Raw genomic sequence first — 18163 nt, 5'->3', positions numbered from 1 at the left:
CCCCTGACCGCCTTTATCCCCCCCTCCCCAAAGTTGCCTCCAGGTACCCACTTTATACGACGCTGGGTGGGCGCCGGAGCCGCTTGAACAGATAGAAAAAATCCCGATTCTCCCCCGCCGGGCAACGAACCCGGGTTTCTCGCATGATAGTCAGACGCCCTAACGACTGAGCTACCGCGGTTCACTTATTCTTCAAAAGACATATTATTTTAATATTGACAGTTTTTTAAAATTCATTTCTCATATGTTTTGTGTGAATGTGTGAGAGTCTCTACAAGCGCGTGAATTATTTTTTGTTTGTTTGGCGGGAAGAGGGCTGGAAATCTTCCCTCTTGTGGGATATATTATTATTATTACTACTAACGATGACTGGAGTAAACATTAAGATAATTGTAAACTGCATAAACAAATCAATAATTTTCTCACACAAGGATGTAAGGGGTGACTTTTTCGTGAGCACCCAAATGTGAACCTCTACTTCATTTTACAGACTAACGAGGCTCTGGCGTTTGGACTCATAGCCAATATAAAGCTGCGTTTACACTGGAGTTGCTAACATATTGCCAACAAATGTTGGTAACATTTCGAAAAACGCTTGTGAGTTTGTTATCAACATCTCATGTTAGCAACAGATTTCCCATGTTGTCAACAGAAATTTTGTTATACACAAGAAGTCCTTAAAGATCAAAGAATATTAGCAACATTTGTTACCAACACATGTTAACAGAGACTTTTCGATGTTAGCAACATTTCCCCCACTTTCCGTCCCACCACCATCATGCTAAAAAAAAAAAGTGCGCGCCAAATCTCCTGCATATGGCGATAGCCAATAGCAGCGAACTGCAGCGGTGCCATCTCGAAATCTCACACGGAAAAGAGACAGAGTGGTTAAGCGAAACGCCTGGTCATGGAACTAGGCAACGCCGCACGTCTGTGATTCGCTGGTGCTGTTCAGCCGTTCAAGGCCATATGCAGGAGATTTGACGCGCACTGCGAGAGTATCGTTTCGTGCGAGATGTGTTTTGTTTTGTAATTTATTCATCATGGATAATCTTTTGGGTGAGATGGAGTGGTCAAAGGATCAAGTGCTGAACTTAGTTGAATTGTTCCGCGAGAAGCCTGTCCTTTGGGACCAAACTTATCCACAATTTAAAGGCTAAAACCAAGAGGTCACTTCCGCTATAATTAGCCCTTGCCCGCAGTGAAGGTCTCACCCAGAATCTACTTGGTCTTCTCTCTTGCGCCAAAATGACACATGCTGCCACATAGAGTACAACTTCCTTCACAGTCGGCATCTTGCAGCCAACTGAGGCCATGCAGCCAAAATGTTAACAAAAATAAAGTCAAACTAGTGTTCTGGTTACCAACATCTGTTGTTAACCTTGTTGGTAACAAAATGTTTATCGCACTTGTTGGTAACATTCGGTGTAAGCGACGTAAAATAATTAATTATCAATCAATCAATAAAGTCTAGTCTGCCTCGATACCCTTCCCATTCCTCGAACGAACTTCCTTGGTACACAACTCTCGGCACGCACAGTTCTTCAATCATGTTTGTTCCAAAATTATGGACGCTTGAGAAGAGGGTTGCACCCTCCCAACAATCCTTAGGAATGAGTATGTGCAGCACTAGATTTTTTATCGGAGGAGGGGCTGGAATTGTAAAGGTGGATATTATATGTCTGTATTATAGGAGGGAGGATGAACAACAAAATATGCCGTAATTACTATTTTTAACCTTGGTTTTAAAAGTTGTTCAACGACAAAAATGGTAACGGGGTCATTTTAAGGAGAGTTTGTATTTACTTCCAAATTCCCCCCCCCCCCCCCCGAGTGGTGTACTGCTTTCATGTGAAAATTTTCATTTTCTCTAAATTTCGGGAGGAGCTGTAGCCCCATCAGCTCCCCCTGCGTACGACAGTGCTGTACAGTATAGGTCTTTTCAGTAATTCTAAGATGAGAATACGAAAACGGCCGTTGGAAAGTGCATAACGCTCTACAGTATATCTCCATCATAAACTCTCGATCCATTGTGGTTAGAAACATTAAATTTTGAATGAACAGCGTTCTTGCATGAATGGTCATGAAGTCTACACCGTAATTTATTATAGTTGAACATGTATTGTTTGTCCTCAATTACGAATTATCAAGGTTCCATACTAGGTGTTATGTTGTCATGCTGCGGTGAACCGTAGTCACTGTTGTCGATTGGCTCTTGCTTCTTTTCATCTTATGCGAGAGTTGGAAGTTTTTGTTTCGAGTCCACTTAATGCACATACAGGCTAATCGTTGCTAATCCTACAGTTTCAAGTGGGATCCGAACTACTATGTCTCCACCGTGTATCGAACTTGAAACGCTTTGATTACAAGGCAAGGACGCCAACGGGGAGGTCACAGGTTATGCAAGGGAATGTAAGTCAGATCGACCACCCGCAAATGTTGTATCGTATGTCATATATGCAGCTACCTGAGTTCTCGGATTCGGGATAACTTGAAGAGTTTCCCGAAATTTCTTGCAAGTGGATAAAATGGTATGATAAGCACAGTTTTCATTTATGTTAATTTCGAATTTCATATCCAGATTTTTATTTTTTATTTTATTTTCCTGTTCCTATTTCTGCTCATTTCAATATAAGCCAGTATCTATTTATATTTTTGTTAAGTTTATAGTACGTCGCTTTTCTGCATCTTCGGATAATAAGTAGTAACGATGGTGATAAACGATTCAATGGATTCCTGGCCAGGATTCAAACCTGGGACATCTGAAGCGATGAAGCTGACATGTATTTGAAAAATTTGTTTAACATTTTTTATTCATACGGACATGGACGAACGGAAAAACTAAAACTGCTGCTGCTGGTACAGTGGGATCCTTGAGTATTACCGCGCAAATTGTCCATCACCATGTTCATGCACTTTATTTGGCCCCATAAGAGCTTCAAGAATTAAAAGAAAACTCAAAACAAGCTGTTGATATCTTCTGTACCAGCGTAGATAAGAATCCATCGCTTAAAAACACATAGGATGTAAGAGAAAAATTAATGAAATTAGTCATGGACAATTTGCAGGGTAATACTCATGGATCCCACTGTACTACTAGCCTACTAATTATTATTATTATTATTACATGATTTGTTTAGGTGAAAAAGGGAAATGTTGCCTCTTCGAAAGGGGTTTATGCCCTCAGATTGTGGCAACACTGGTTTTGTGTTTTTTGAGAATTTTACCATTTTTGGCCCATATTTCTGCAAAGATTACGAAGAAAGTGTACATTTTCTGCTGTGTGAGTTCCCTATTCGATAACATTAAAATATAAGCAAAAGTAATATTTTGTGAATGCAATAGTCACAACTGATTTACATGCAATAAATTGAGAGTTATTCTTTTAGCATTATTTCCAATTACCAATTTTTCAACAAACTTTATCGAATGATGGATCTACCGATAACTTTCTGGCTACGCCCCTGTTGGGAAAGGAATTACATTAACAGGAACTAAAATTTTGACATCGTACCTTCATAAAAATGCAATTAGATTTGGTTGGACTATACTGACTTGCCAAATGAAGAGATTCGAATAATATTACAATTTTTCTTCATCTTCTAACTATACGCTTGTTGGGAGTGATAATGAAAGCATTTCACTTTCAACAAGACCCTCGTAGTGATAGTTCCTCGAGCAACAAAACCAACTTGAACTCTCTACAATAAGTACTCCCCTTCAACGAATATTTTGTTACATCACTGCACATTTAGAAAGCACGTGTGAACACCCACAACCGGAAAAGCTTTACAGTGTAAAAGGTCCTGTCGCTAAAGGGAGGTATTAATCGATTTAATAAACACAGGGTTATTCATAAGTCCGTGAAACATTTGAAAAATGCATAAGACGTGAACTACTGAATAAAAAACAAAGTCCTGGATAATAGTGGACAGTGGGAACACAAACATTATCTTTCACAAACCCCCACAATAATAAGTCACAATGGATTAAATCGGGGGGACGAACTTCGGGGCCGTTTACCCAACGTACCCCTCGAGAATTACGTTGAAAATTATATTAATCGACAGATTTTGATGTTTTGCCTAATATAAAATTAGTTCCAGCGCGTGGAAAACAAACACAAATAACGGAGATATTCGACCAGAAAGTATCGCAAGCGTAAGCAAAAACCTGCCATTTCTAAGCGCTTTCGGCGCTTTTTATTACTAAAACCCTTTGTGTGCACACTCAAATAGCGAAAGAACACGTCGATAATAGCTATTGGTACCAATCCTAACCTAACTACGTAAAATTATAGTTGCTGTTGTGGAATGTCGTTTTGGGTGCTAGATTCACTTGCGCGAAGCCTTCAGGCTGCTGTTCTTCACGGTAAAGTAACATCACAGAGAAGATAATTTTATTATCTTCTCTGTGGTAACATGCTAAGGTAACAGACGTACTTTATTTCGCAATAACACATTTCCGCGAGCTAAAATCAACTGAAAACTTTCACAAACAACATATTCATATACCATGCACAATATTTCACTTTCTCTAGGGGGTACAGTGGATCAAGGTTACCCGAACTTCTTGCAAACTCTAGAAGATAAAATGCCTGCTTCAGTTTACTAAACGACATATTGCTACTATGGCCTCATAGAACAAAACACGGCAACACCGAAGCGCACATTCCTTGCATTAAAAACTTACATTGTTTCTCTCCCTATTGTGGTTACAGTTCTAACAATCCGTGTGTAATTTAATTGTTATAACTGTTGTAAATGTTTTACGGACTTATGAATAACCCTGTATAATTATTTCAAAATCGGTTCTAAATTAGTCTTGACAATGCAAGAAAATCTGTACTCAAATTTACAAAGAATGACAAAGTTGTCGGTACTTACCCATAGAAATGCAACCCTCTTCTGAAATTTTGTTCGACTTCAATTGAATTATGGACAGAGATATGTATGCCACAAAAAGACTGAGCACGTGACTCATTAAGCATTTTCCATGAAGATTGCGTAAGTCAGGTATCACTGCATAAACGAATAGTGTTACAAGCAGAAAAATGCTCGATATTATTAGAAATATGGGATAGATGAAATACACAACGTAGCCCTTCTGTACAACAGGTGGAAAGCATACCAAGGGCAAAATGTAGGTAGTGTTTTCGCCGATTTCGAATATGTCCAAGCAATAACTATCCGCATTTATCATAAGATTATTATTGCCTTCTGAGTGCAAGCTTCCGTTACGATACAAGAAATATTCGTCATCATCATAGACATGTGGTTCGAGACGGAACATTGGCGAGCATGGCTTGCCTATCAACACATCGAATTGATCAAGGGAATCGTTGGTCATTTCCTGTAAGTCATTATAGAACATTGGTGTAAAATCTACAACGCTTATATTGCAACCATCTATGTCTAACATTTGGCCCAACGGGCAGCATTTCCTGATGCAAGGTTTGACTGTGCAAGGGCAAGCCGTGCTGTTTTCATGGCCATCGTGACGTAACGATTGTGCGGGCGTTCCTATTGGTTTGACGTCACACTGCCCGTGTCCTAAGTGGCACAAAGTTAACAATGTAATCAGAAACACAAACGGCTCCATTCGTGGGGCACTGAAATAGTCCTAGATAACGCGCAAACATACACGAACAGTGTTAAATTGTCACTGGACACATGCCATTTTCCTGCACCTCACATATCTCTTCTTGAACTACATGCTTGCGCTTAACAACACACGTTACACAAGACTAATATTTAACACACTTGTTCGAAACTGTCAGCTTATCGCACCTTAAGTGATAACCAAGAATTCTTGGTCTCGAAACCCGAAAGAACGTCCGGCCTGATATGCTCACGTGAATTGCCAGAGTAAGAATGAATCACACTCCCCTTTTCTCAAACGCAGCGTTGCCAGTCCATTACCATTGACGAATTCTTATGTACCGCCTACTCAGCCTTTAAATATCGACAACGAAAAGATAGTGCTATCAGTAAAAAACCTTGCAACAAGTGTAGGTAAGTCCAGGAAACTTTAACTGAAAGTTCATTGCAGTTGTAACGAGCCTGGAACCTTTCAGTCTTGCATGAAGTGGAATACGATAAGGTTATGTCAAGCCTGTCGGAAGTAGGTGTTACAAGGAACTATTACGTCATAAGCAAGGGGCGTGAAACTAGCATATTATTCACCCTAGATACAGACTTCCGGAATCTCACTCAACCTTGACACGTAATGAACTTAGTTATGTTGTCCCGAGAGAGGAAAGGGAGGGTATATGCTCCGAGTTTATTTTTGGGTTGAGCAATTTTCCTCGGACGTAAGATTGCAAACCCTCACCATTTTTCACGAAACGATTAAGGTCTTCCAAAAATAATTGAATGGGTCGGGGGAGGGGGGGCGAGATAGTGTCAAGCCACATTTCTTTTCACCACGCATTTGCAAGACATTTCAACTGAAATGACATGGAAGTCAGTTACAGATACGTATTATCCAGACAGATTCCTTTTCGATGGGTTAGACTCAGTGGCGGAGATTAGGTGAGCGTGAGTGAGGGGGCACTTGCCTTCCCCACTTTTTCCCCTTTTGCCCCCACACTATGCTAAACCTTATCTACCAAAGGAAAGTAAACTGTCCTCTCCCTTTAGTTTTGGAACCCAATCGCCGCCACTGGTTAGACTACAAAGTACGAAAATTTCAAATGTAAACTCAGGTTTGTGGATTTGTTTGTACTTTAAAATCTGTGTTTTTCAGCAAATTAACTAACTCTGTAGCCTTCTTAAACCCGAAGGTTTATGGCTGCAGCAAAACAAGCTATCCATCTGTCCCTATCCTGAGCAAGATACAATCTTTTCCATCCTTACCGATTTCCTTTAGGTCCATATCAACATTATCTCTCTCTTCGTCTTGGCCTTCCTACAGGTCTTTTTCCATCAGGTTTCCCAACAAGAATCCTTCTTTCCTCTCCCATTCGTGCCACGTGGCCTGCCCACCTAAGTATTTTCACAAATACGAAAATGTTGTTTGGTACACCCGACGCGAAAGAAACAGTAGGCGAATTGTCCACCACCATTTTCATTCGATCTGAATTACAGAATGTGATGACAATGAATTGAAATAAAGACGTCAAGCAGAGAACAATGCCTGCTTCGAACCAACATAGTTTCATTCCTTAAAACAAAACAGGACGTAGAATAAAAAAGTAATGAAAATAGCGGTGGACAATTTGCCTACTATAATATCTTTGCCGTTGTACGTACTATCTCACCCCGATCCCTTCACATCAATGTTACGTCACGTACATTTGCAGAAAAACTGTTAAATTGATGATTCTATCAGAAAACAACCAAGGTACTAAACGTGACGTCAACTAACCTTTGACGTTGAATACCGGACGGATCCAGCTGTAGGAATTTCACCTTCACAGTAAAAATTGCATTGATTAAATAACTTGAGCCAGAGGTGCCCACACCGAAAACGAACCAGAAAAGAAAGTTGTTGAGAAAACTTAGCCTCTGTAAAAGGGTGTTGATCCGTTAAACTATATGTTTTTTCCCTTGATATTTCGAGACTCGAGACGAGACTTGAGAATGAGGCAGGTATGTATAATTCGAGATGACACCGAGACAGTGCCAAGTCTTGTTTCGTCTCGAGAACATCCCTATGGCAAATGTGTTGATTGAATTTATGAAGCTGGAAAAACAGAGAAAGAAAGAGTTAAAGACAGCGGATCCAAGTTCGAAGCCTGGCGAAAGCATAAATTCTTTCGTTGCGTTTATTCCCCTATCTATCTTAGCCACTACGCCATCGGAGTAGTGAAAGTTACACAAGCAAGAGACGCAACTCTTATACTGATATGTCATGGATATTATGTTCTACACTTGAATGTAAAAAAAAAAAATCAAAAAAAAATCACGTGTCTCAAATAGAATAACTAAAGTGTAAATCACCAACCCTGAGACCTTCTGTAAACAAACGGTCTCACCGATTCGATGTATCACTCCGCGTCAGCTGATTCATGACCGCAATCATCTGCTGTTATACTCATAGTTCGCCGCACCTATTCATTTTATATAAGAGCCTCTGAATGTGAGAACCCGCTCTCAAAACATCAGACGAATATGCAGCCGCATACATTGTTACTCTCCCGGTCATTCTCTCTTTCATAACCCTTAAAACTGCAGACACTGACACACCACTGCACTGGGATACCAACTTAACCACTTCATTTACTGGTTTCTCAGGATATCACTGACAAAACGTTACATAAATATTGAGTAGAATCTGTTTCTCACCCCTTTTCAAAGGCTGTCCTTGCTGGTGTTTTGAAAACAAGCTCGGAGAACACGGAGACCTTCCCGCACGCATAGAACTCGGCATGTTATTTTTCTAAGTATAAGTCAGGCAATATTACTAAGTTGCACTACTTCCTTGCTGTTCACATGATTATTTTTAGAAAATAACCAATGTTATAAAATATCATTATGTACACAAATCTCTAAGCTCATTGAAAGTTACAATGCATATTACTGCAAAATGTTCACACTTATCTTGCCTTGCCATGTCACCAAGTTATTTTACGAAGTGCACTATATTTGGCGGAACAAAAATCGTTATTAGGATGCTTGTCAAAGTTTCCAACCGCAATAAATTTACCAACTTTCTTTGTCTTGTTTTGATCATCATCATCATCAATATATTTATTGGACTTACAGCAATGGATATGGCTGTTTATGCCCATTATATATTTTATTTACATAAGATACAATTTACATAAAATCTACAAACAAATTTAAAATACACTCCTATCTATATCATCCTTAGAAATATACATTACCATATTATGTCATTTTGTCTAAAAAAATGCAAGTAAAATATATTCAATTCACATGCAAGAAAGAGGCCAAATATATGGGAAATGATTACTGGTGCAAAGAGTTAACCATAAAGGTGAAGCAATACGTAAAAAAGAAAAAGCATTGGGTTTAAAGTGAGACGTCATTTGCGGCAGCGTATCCCATACTACAAATTGGCCATTGTTTTACCTTACGTAATGAATCCTGTAACAACGCTGGATTTTCGTGTGGATTATTTTACTTCTATGAGTTTGCAATGCTTTCTGCATGCACGTGGTTTTGTTTACAGAAGGTCTCAGGGTTTGTGACTTGAACTTTAGAAATTTACTTTTGAGATTGTATGTTCATTCAATTCATTGGCAAATTGTGATTTGTACACTGCTCCACTAAACTCAGTGACGTGCGGTGACGTCGACACTTGGGGTAGCAGTCAGTGGCGTGCTTAAGGAGGGGCGGGGTTGGTGTGGGTCACACACCTCCTCCATTTAGGGCCCAGTATTTCTAAAAAAAAAGAATGTCAATAACAGGAAAAGATTGCAAAATGATGAATGAGTACTAAAAAAGTACATGTAAACCCCACCCACATTCGAAAATAAAAAAACGATTTGATTTGACTACTAAGCCAGAGATCCTGGGTTCGAATCTCAGCTTGGCCATGGGTATTCTTTGCGTGTGTCCCTTCATCAATTTTATCGTATCATCTTCGCGATTAGCCAAAAGTGGCGGATAAGCGAAGTAAAATAAACCAAATCAAGCAATCAATCAATGATTTCACTTCATTTTTGTTACTTAGCGTCGCTTTTTTGTCACATTTGGTTAATTGCGAAGATGATACGATAAAATTAATGAAGGGACAAACACAAAGAACACCCATGCCCAGGACGGGGTTCGAACCCGGAAATCCTGGTGTCGTAGCGCACTGTGATAACCACTCCCCCACACTTGGTTCATTTGATGTTTCAAGCACACTTTATGCACAGAAACAAAACAGGTAACAAAACACACTTTTTTGTAGTTTCTTCAATAATATTCATTTGGTTTTTTGAGTTCTGAGGTACATTTTTCATTCCAAATTATTTCATTATTCACTGCAGAGCTAACTAACTAACTCTATAGCCTTCTTAAACCCGAAGGTTCATGGCTGCAGCAACACAGGCCTTCCATCTGTCCCTATCTTGAGCAAGATCTATATACTCTTTTCCATCCCTACAGATTTCCCTCATGTCCATCTTAACGTTATCCCTCCATCTTCGTCTTCCTACAGGTTTCTTACCATCAGGTTTCCCATCAAGAATCCTGTGAACTCCTCTTTCCTCTCCCATTCGTGCCACATGGCCTGCCCACCTAAGTCTTCTTGATTTAATCATTCTAATAATATCTGGACATGAATACAAATTACTGCAGAGTACAACACATAGGACAAGAATGCGCACTCATCACGGGTTCGTATCCTGGCCTGGATTGTTCATATGAGGTCCCTTCATCAATTTCATCATATCATCACTCATCCTCATTTTCGCGATAACCAAATGTGGCAGAAAAGCGAGGTAAAATAAACAAAACCAACAACAATATGAAGACGCGTTCTCTTGCCCAAATAAATACATCCGTACTTGTGACTGTTACAGGCCAAGAGTAGTATATTTAAATAATACACTACGAAAACAAGAGTGAGAGAGAGCCCGAGCACATTTTTGTAATTTAATCATTATATATTCCATACTTGAAATGAAAGAAAGTAAGCATAACATTATTGTCTGCACATAACACGTTCCCATTTCATAAATAATAAAACTACATCCCATATTATACATACATATTGTACAACGCGTGAAAATGTTGTGTAAATACAGAGAACATAAGTACTGCAGACAATTTTACCCTGAGTTCTTTAGAGGATTTACAAAAAAATCTATGAGAAACCAATCCCCTATCTGTCCTATAGGAGATAGACTGGGGGACCTGAAAGCACGGGTTTCAACCATTGCAGCGGGGGGCGAGGGGGCAAGGGAGGTAGAGGTAGAAATCTTCCTTTTCTTTAGCGCGGCCGTTTCTACCTGGAAACTGGTCAGGCGGAAGAAGAGCGAGCATGAAGGGATTATGAGAGCAAGTAGATTATTAGAGAATAATGTAAATCTTGTGAATAATATTACAATAAAATATCTCTTCTGCACATCATCGTCCCAAGTTTATTTAAGCTCTGTCACGCTACACTGGCGTACGCAGAGAGGGGTTGATGAGGCTTCAGACCAATCCGAAATTGAGAAAAACAACATTTTGAGTTCATATGTTCGCAATTTCCATGGATCATTTGGTCTAGATTTCCTGTTTATGGATGACAATGCTCGCCCGCACAGCACACGTATTGTGTCGGAATTCCTGGAAACAGAAGACCAGTGAGCATTTCGGATGGGAACGCCAAGTTCGAAGGAAGGGTAGGCCTTTTTTTTTTTTTTGCTTAAGAGTTTACTTATGGAATTAGCCGACATATGTATTGTCTATTTAAAATCACAATCTCATTGTGTTTATTACATTAAGTCAGCCGGGTTCCGATAAAACATGATCCATGCTTGTTTTATCTAGAAAATAAGATGCCTCAATGTGCAATAAATGCTTGGAGCACTGGTGTTTTATACCATTTTTAATTAGATTGCTCAAGTCAGAAACACCGTACACCATTCGGAGTATTTTGCTCCACACGTAACACACGTGTAGCAAAACAGTATTTTATAATCAAGGAAACCTTTCGGCATGACGCAAGTAATTAAAAAAACCTACCTGAATCACAAGCGCCTCTAGAACAACAGTAGACTTCATTGTTGTGAATGATACAACTATTGATTGATTTGGTTTATTTTACTTCGCTTTCTACCACTTTGATTAATCGCAAATATGAATATGAGTGATGATATTGATGAAGTTGATGAAGAGACACTCACAAAGAACAAACATGCGTAGGCCGGGATTCGAACCGGAACCTCTGGTGTCTTAGCGCGCTGTGCAAAACACTCTGGCACGAAGGTGGGTGGATGATCCAACAATCGTACACTCTACTGACGTAACAGTGCCTATTAGTAGTAATTCTAAGTTCAGACCACTGTTTATCTTGAGAATGCTGATAAACATTTTAAAATAATTTTGTCAAGAGATCATACGATGTTAAGAGTTTTGAAACGAATGCTAAACATTTCCACTGCCACATTATTAGGCAGTTAGATACTAACGAAAAAATATTTTTTTAAAGAAATAGTTTTGCGGGTTAGGTCGTAGAGCAGCCACAGGCTGAACTTCTACCACGGGGACTTTATCAACTTGTTTCACAAAAACTGTTTTATTCTTTCAGTTTTTAATGCACTTCACTGTTCTTGCGATAAATTACACAATGCAGTGGTCATTAAAGATACGTCAGTCAATATTGCGTATTGTAGCATCACACAGCACGAGCAGAGGCACGAGGTTTGTCTATGGGCACGAGAGCGAAAAACCGGGTAAGCGAAAAACCGGGTAGGAATTCTATTACTTCTGTCGTCTGCATCGGAAGTACAGCGCCTTGAATCGGAAGGCAGGAAAGGTCACATGGCCCCTAGAACCAATCAGGTGCTCCGTACGCCCGCGTATGGCGAGAGCATTTCGCCCGTGCTGTAGAGATTCAAGCCACGAGCTTTACGTCCTTCTCTCTGCCTCCAGGCAGGCATGGTCCTGTACGCCAAACCTATCCGGCGTCCGACAAGCAAAGACATTAGAGAAATGCTACAACGAGAGCTGTTAGTGGAGCGTTGTAGACGGATCGAGAAAATAGCTTTTATAATGCCATAATGCTCAAGCATGTATATAATTAGTCACGTTTTACTTTATATTTACAGCATTTACGCATTTTTAAAATTTTAAATCAGGGAACGCCGGGCATATGGGCGTACTAGGACGCTACGCTACTGCAGAAGACATCACCCGTATTGAGTGGCCTGAATGCTCACTGGACCTCATTCCTATCGAGCATGTTTAGGATGCTTTTGATCAGGGCTTATAAACACGAATAAGGTACAGATGCAACTTGCAACGAGAATGACGTAGGCGTGTCTTCCCATTTCGCCGAATGGCCCAGAGGTGCATTATATCAGATTTCACACCCAAGTAAAGTTTTCGGCGAATTCTCGTTTTGCAGAATCCCCTTTCGCCGAATATTTTGAATGAAGGGAAATTTTCCCTCCACAGAGAAATTTCAGGTCCTTTATAATTTCTAAACGTGGCGGCAAACTTGTGGTATACGAAGGATTTATGTATGGCATTTGTAAACGAGTGGAGGGCAGATCTCATTGGAAGTATAGGAGTGGTTGAATGGCATCAGTTGTTCTTCATAATGAAGAATTTGTGTCTAAAGCTGGAATACATACACACGAACCGGAAGTAGTGAGAATTGCAGCTCGACAGGTCGTCGACAAATTGAAGAGAGTGCATGAGACATCATTGGAGACTGCCAGTGCATCATCCGAGGATGCCTGTTCCACTTTACTCGGTGTATATGGAGTGCGCTGTCTCTGAGGCATTAGGCGAAACGGGTGATAACCGACAACGGAGACACCGTCCGAACCTTTACGAATTCATCACTCTTTTGAAAGAGCTGCGAAACGAGAATGAAGGGTTAATTACCATGTTGGAAGCTGGTAACGGACCGACTCGACGGAGGTTATTTTTTTCCACTTCTGTTCATGAAATTTCCCAGCAGAGGGAAAATTCCCTCGCCTCAGAATATTCAACGAAAGGTGATTCGGCGAAACGGGAGGTAACCGACGTAAGTTTTAAATTATTGGAGGAAAAATCTATATACTTCATTATGCAGTAAAATGTTAATAAATATGTTAATGAAAGGAATTTTCGATGGGGAAGAATTGGTTTTTGATATTTTTGTAACACTCCCTGTTTGTTTTACATGCATATGGCAACAATGAATATTCCTTGCACTCATCGTAGCCACGCTTAAAACAAATAAGCAAACAATGTTTGGAATTGCTGAGTAACATGAACCTGCAATACTGCGGTTTCCTTGAGAGATGCCAGTCCTTCTCCAGATATCCGACATTTGATTGTTTTGCTGCCGCTATCACCAAGGGTTGCCACGTCACCTATTTTTATTGTGACCGGAGTTTCGTGACTGGATTCTAAACCTGAAATTTAAGGTCGAATCACAAGGAACTGGATTTCCAATAGGAATGCCCTAGTTAGCGCTGAACTGGCTACTTGGGTGGAAATCCTGGCCGCCGGGGTGGCTGGTTGACTGGTTTTGAAGATTAGACCATGTTCTAATTGCAACTGGCTTTCTCGGTTGGATTCTATGGAACAGTCAATCAGAGTGAAGTTTGGCCATGTGAAGAAAACCTGTGATTGCCAAAGGAAAGTTTCTTGTCTGTGGTTTCAGAGTGTTGGTTGTTTTTGTTCGCTTCTTCGATAAAGGAAAAAAGTAACAGAGATGATGTGCATCCACGTTCATTAATAATTAGGTATTTATGCTGCAAAGCGATGAGATTTGTACTTGATATTGTTACGTGCTTTTTTAAAAAAACTAACTAAACTAAGCAACGACCAAGCAACGCAACAACGCAGAATCATTCCCCGTGACACACCTGTCACTCTAATTAAACATTACATGAATTATAAGACGGTCAGGATAAGTGCCTACAGTCGGAGTTACCGAGAATAAACCTAGGAGGATTTGTTTTCAAGCACCTGAAATGACGTGACATAGTACTACGGTGGATCAGAATATACAAATATATTAGAACACAGATAAATAAACAGTACATCTTGCCCTCTTTCTCTCTCTCTCTCATTCATACACACATTCCATGACATATTGTGACAATATGACAATTACATATGTTAGATTAATTAATACTTTGACTATACTCATGCTATTTCTTGGCTACATTGCCTTTTACAATTTACCGTTTAGGATTTTAAGTATAATGTGAATAATTGTTCTTTGTGCGAACCCTTTTATCTTTTCTGAAGGTACAAATATATTTCAATGAACTATTGTTTGGCTGTTAACCTATACTCTGATCTATAACGTTGATTAGTCAGCCGGAATAAGGATGTCTAGGTATGCCATAGCACTGATTTAAGTTATGCAATGATTTGATTTACGCAGATTCGCGATAGATTGGCGTCATCTCTCTCACACACGCACATGGTTGGATCTTACCTTCGCTGCATTCCCTCTGACCTGGGTCGGGTGAAAGTGGTCCTACAGTTTTGGAAGGCGTCCACACTCCGATGTTGTACTTCGCGGTTCTCCTGGTTTCACTAGTTGACTTCGTTGGCACGTCCATGACGGTACACGTACACTGTCGACTCCATACGACAACTAGCGCAGTAATAGGTCAGTCCTTCGCTGTCACTTGCACGTAGACACTAGGCGATGAGACGAACATACGTAATCAACCATTCGCGGTTTCCCATGGACACACATGGATATCAAATGTTATTAACTTTAGTGTGGGCTGTTATGCACTTCGGTATTAACTTTGCTATCAATTGTTATTTATTAACTTCTACTACTTAGGACGTTGTGTCGGACGATTGACACAGGTGGACGTGCACGGATGCGTTGACGGCGACGGAGAAACGACCCCCTGGGTCTACTCTGCTCTACTCCATGGCTCTAAACACTCACTCGAGTCAAAAAACAAATCCAGACCACGAGTCTGATAGTGACTCCGAGCTAGGTCGCGCGTAGCTCACACTCCGGTGTTGATTCTAGGCAAACTGTTTTCTCGCTATTCCGAATCATCTCTTTTATTCAAGATTTGAACGTGGTGACGCTCTAGCCTCTGTGTTTATGTGCCTATTTATTGTTTTCGGTGCTTTGACCGTTGTCCTCCTATCCTGGCCAACGCTCATGCCGTCCCTTGACCTCTGCTATCAGCCCCTCGTGCAGAGATTAGGCTAAATCCTCCGCTATTGTGTTCGACACGTTCAGCAAGGGCCATCTCAACAGGATACCGTCTTCCATTGTATCCAGCGATGGATCTTTAATAATTTATAACTCCCGTAGTTCTGTTCTGATTAGGCTGAAATTCTGGAATCTATACTTTCATGATGTGGTCTTCCGCTGGTTAAAAACTCATCCAATTCGGTCCATTGGTTTAGAAGTTGCTCTTTTCCTGCCATTCTCCATATGAATGCATGTAAATCCGGATTCGGGCGAAAAACGGTGGTTGAGCAAGGCAGTCGCTAGACACCTTTATTCGCGACGGATTTTAATATTACCAATTGTAATTAATTCTTAATAACGGCCAATTAGATCAATTACCTGTTACTCAATATTTGACCGTTATAATATATATTATTAGCCGATAATGAATGGAAAAATATTCTTATTATTACGAGTGTATTAAACGTTTGTTATATTTAGTTGAACGATATTTTTTTATGAATGAATCCTGCGAATCTCATGTATGAAAATGCATGGTTCATTAAATAGCTTGTTCAGTACGCATTGATTACCACCATATTTTCTTTCGAGACAATTAGTAGTCTGTACTCTTTTTAAATTTTTGATAACATCAGTAATTATCCTCCAACGTTCTTCAAGCTCGTCTATTTTTAGATTGTCTGCTCTGCGTAATGTCTTATGACAACAAAAGTACACCGACAAATACCGTAACAAGTATTGCGTGAGGCGAAAACTAGCAGATGGGTAGACAGTCCAGCGCCAAATGAGGCATTTCCACTGGAAACCAGTTCCGTGTGATTCGACCTTTACTTGAACAGGCAACGCTATTCTCACTAAAATCGTCAAAGCACAGCAACGCCTTTCTATCTACCAGTATAACAACACGAAGAAATTTCCAGGAGACCATCGGGTAGGCAACCCGCACCGCACATTGAGCTTTGACCCATATAGCCTTATTAGTGCAGTCAAAATAGGAAAAATATAGGAACTAATTCATAACAAGCTGACATTTGGTATGTAACGTCTTTATAGCATTAATAACAACATACCAAAAGTCCTTGGCGATCACCCGTACGCTACGTCCGCCATATTGAAAATGGCGGACAAACAAAGTTTTCACGAAATAAGATAACTATAAGTCATAACAAGCTGAAATTTGGTATATAACATTTTAGTAACATTTAGAACAACATACCAAAAGTCCCCGGCGATCACCCGTACGCTAAGTCCGCCATATTCAAAATGGCGGACAATGAAAGTTTTCACGAAATAAGGGAACTATAATTCATAACAAGCTGATATTTGGTGCATAGCTTCCTTATAACATTAGTAATAACATATCAAAGTCCCCGGCGATCACCCGTACGCTAAGTCCGCCATATTGAAACTAAATCAGATTGTCACTATCGTAATGCACACCTGTAGATAACACCACAAAGACATACATATCTGATTTAGAGAGTTCATCGCTTTCACCGTTGTCATGTTGATCATTGACGTCTTCACCATTGTCTTATCTGGAAACACTGAAAAGAAGAATGGACTTCGTACAGGGAACACCTTAGCAAGCGACATCTGAAGCCTGCTTGCATGCAACTACATTCTCCATCACAGTTTGTGGTAGATCCTCATGAAATTAAATTCAGTTTATCGTTTGGAAAAGGATTTCAATCTTGACTTCCTTTTGTGCTACAAACTTCTGTTATCTGAAGTTATTGGGATACTTCCTGTTCGGACGCACCATAAAAGGCTAAGAGAAAGAGAAGAGAAGAGTTCTCGAGGTTTTGTAATTGCTTCTAGCATTGCCGAATTGTCATTGAAAATTGACAAGTGTTCCCATAAGTAAGCTCTGTTTTGACTTAATTTATTTTAAAGAACTTTTTATTTCTTTGTTTGAATAAGGAGGAAACGCTATCGAATCCACTGGCTGAATGAAGGAATAAAATTTGGTTCGGTTCTTAAGCTGAGAAGGACAGATTTGCAAATCTGTTGAACTGTATATGCCTAATGGTATCGTACCTTGACCAGATTACATAAATAAATAACAACAACAAAGAAAAACACATTATGTTCTGAGCGAGTTAAGGCAGTGAGAATAACAAGCAAATCTGTACTTTGAACTTCTAATACTTTGTCCAGTGCCAGGTTGAACGATTAGTGAGTCAATGTCGTCAGGGGAAAGTTTTAAAGGGATGCTTGCCTCTACTAACTCTGAAGAAAGGTGATTAATAAATCTGGATTTGTTTCTATTATTTCTTAGAAATGGCATTCACTGGCGAGAAAATCACCGGCCACCTGAAACTAGAAGATGAAGACCCCTGTCGCTACTTTGATACCACCTGTTCCAAACGATATACTGAAT

The 18163-nt window shown here is 39.9% G+C and overlaps 1 protein-coding gene across 1 annotated transcript in view; it reads right to left on the bottom strand.

Annotated features, from left to right (window-relative positions):
• The window catches only part of LOC145989118 (G-protein coupled receptor Mth2-like), a 122795-nt gene extending 116725 nt beyond the window's left edge, over positions 1-6070 (bottom strand). The window contains exon 1 of the mRNA XM_083124413.1: positions 4887-6070. Coding sequence (XP_082980539.1) covers positions 4887-5601 — 715 coding nt within the window. The 5' untranslated portion in view covers positions 5602-6070. The remainder of the gene's footprint in view (positions 1-4886) is intronic.
• Between the last annotated feature and the right edge of the window lie 12093 nt (positions 6071-18163).

The sequence above is a fragment of the Lepisma saccharinum genome, chromosome 6 (genome assembly GCF_977018435.1).
Source record: "Lepisma saccharinum chromosome 6, izLepSacc3.1, whole genome shotgun sequence".
Lineage (NCBI taxonomy): Eukaryota > Metazoa > Arthropoda > Insecta > Zygentoma > Lepismatidae > Lepisma > Lepisma saccharinum.
The sequence above is the reverse complement of the archived record's forward strand: the minus strand, read 5'-3'. Positions and strand labels throughout refer to the sequence as shown.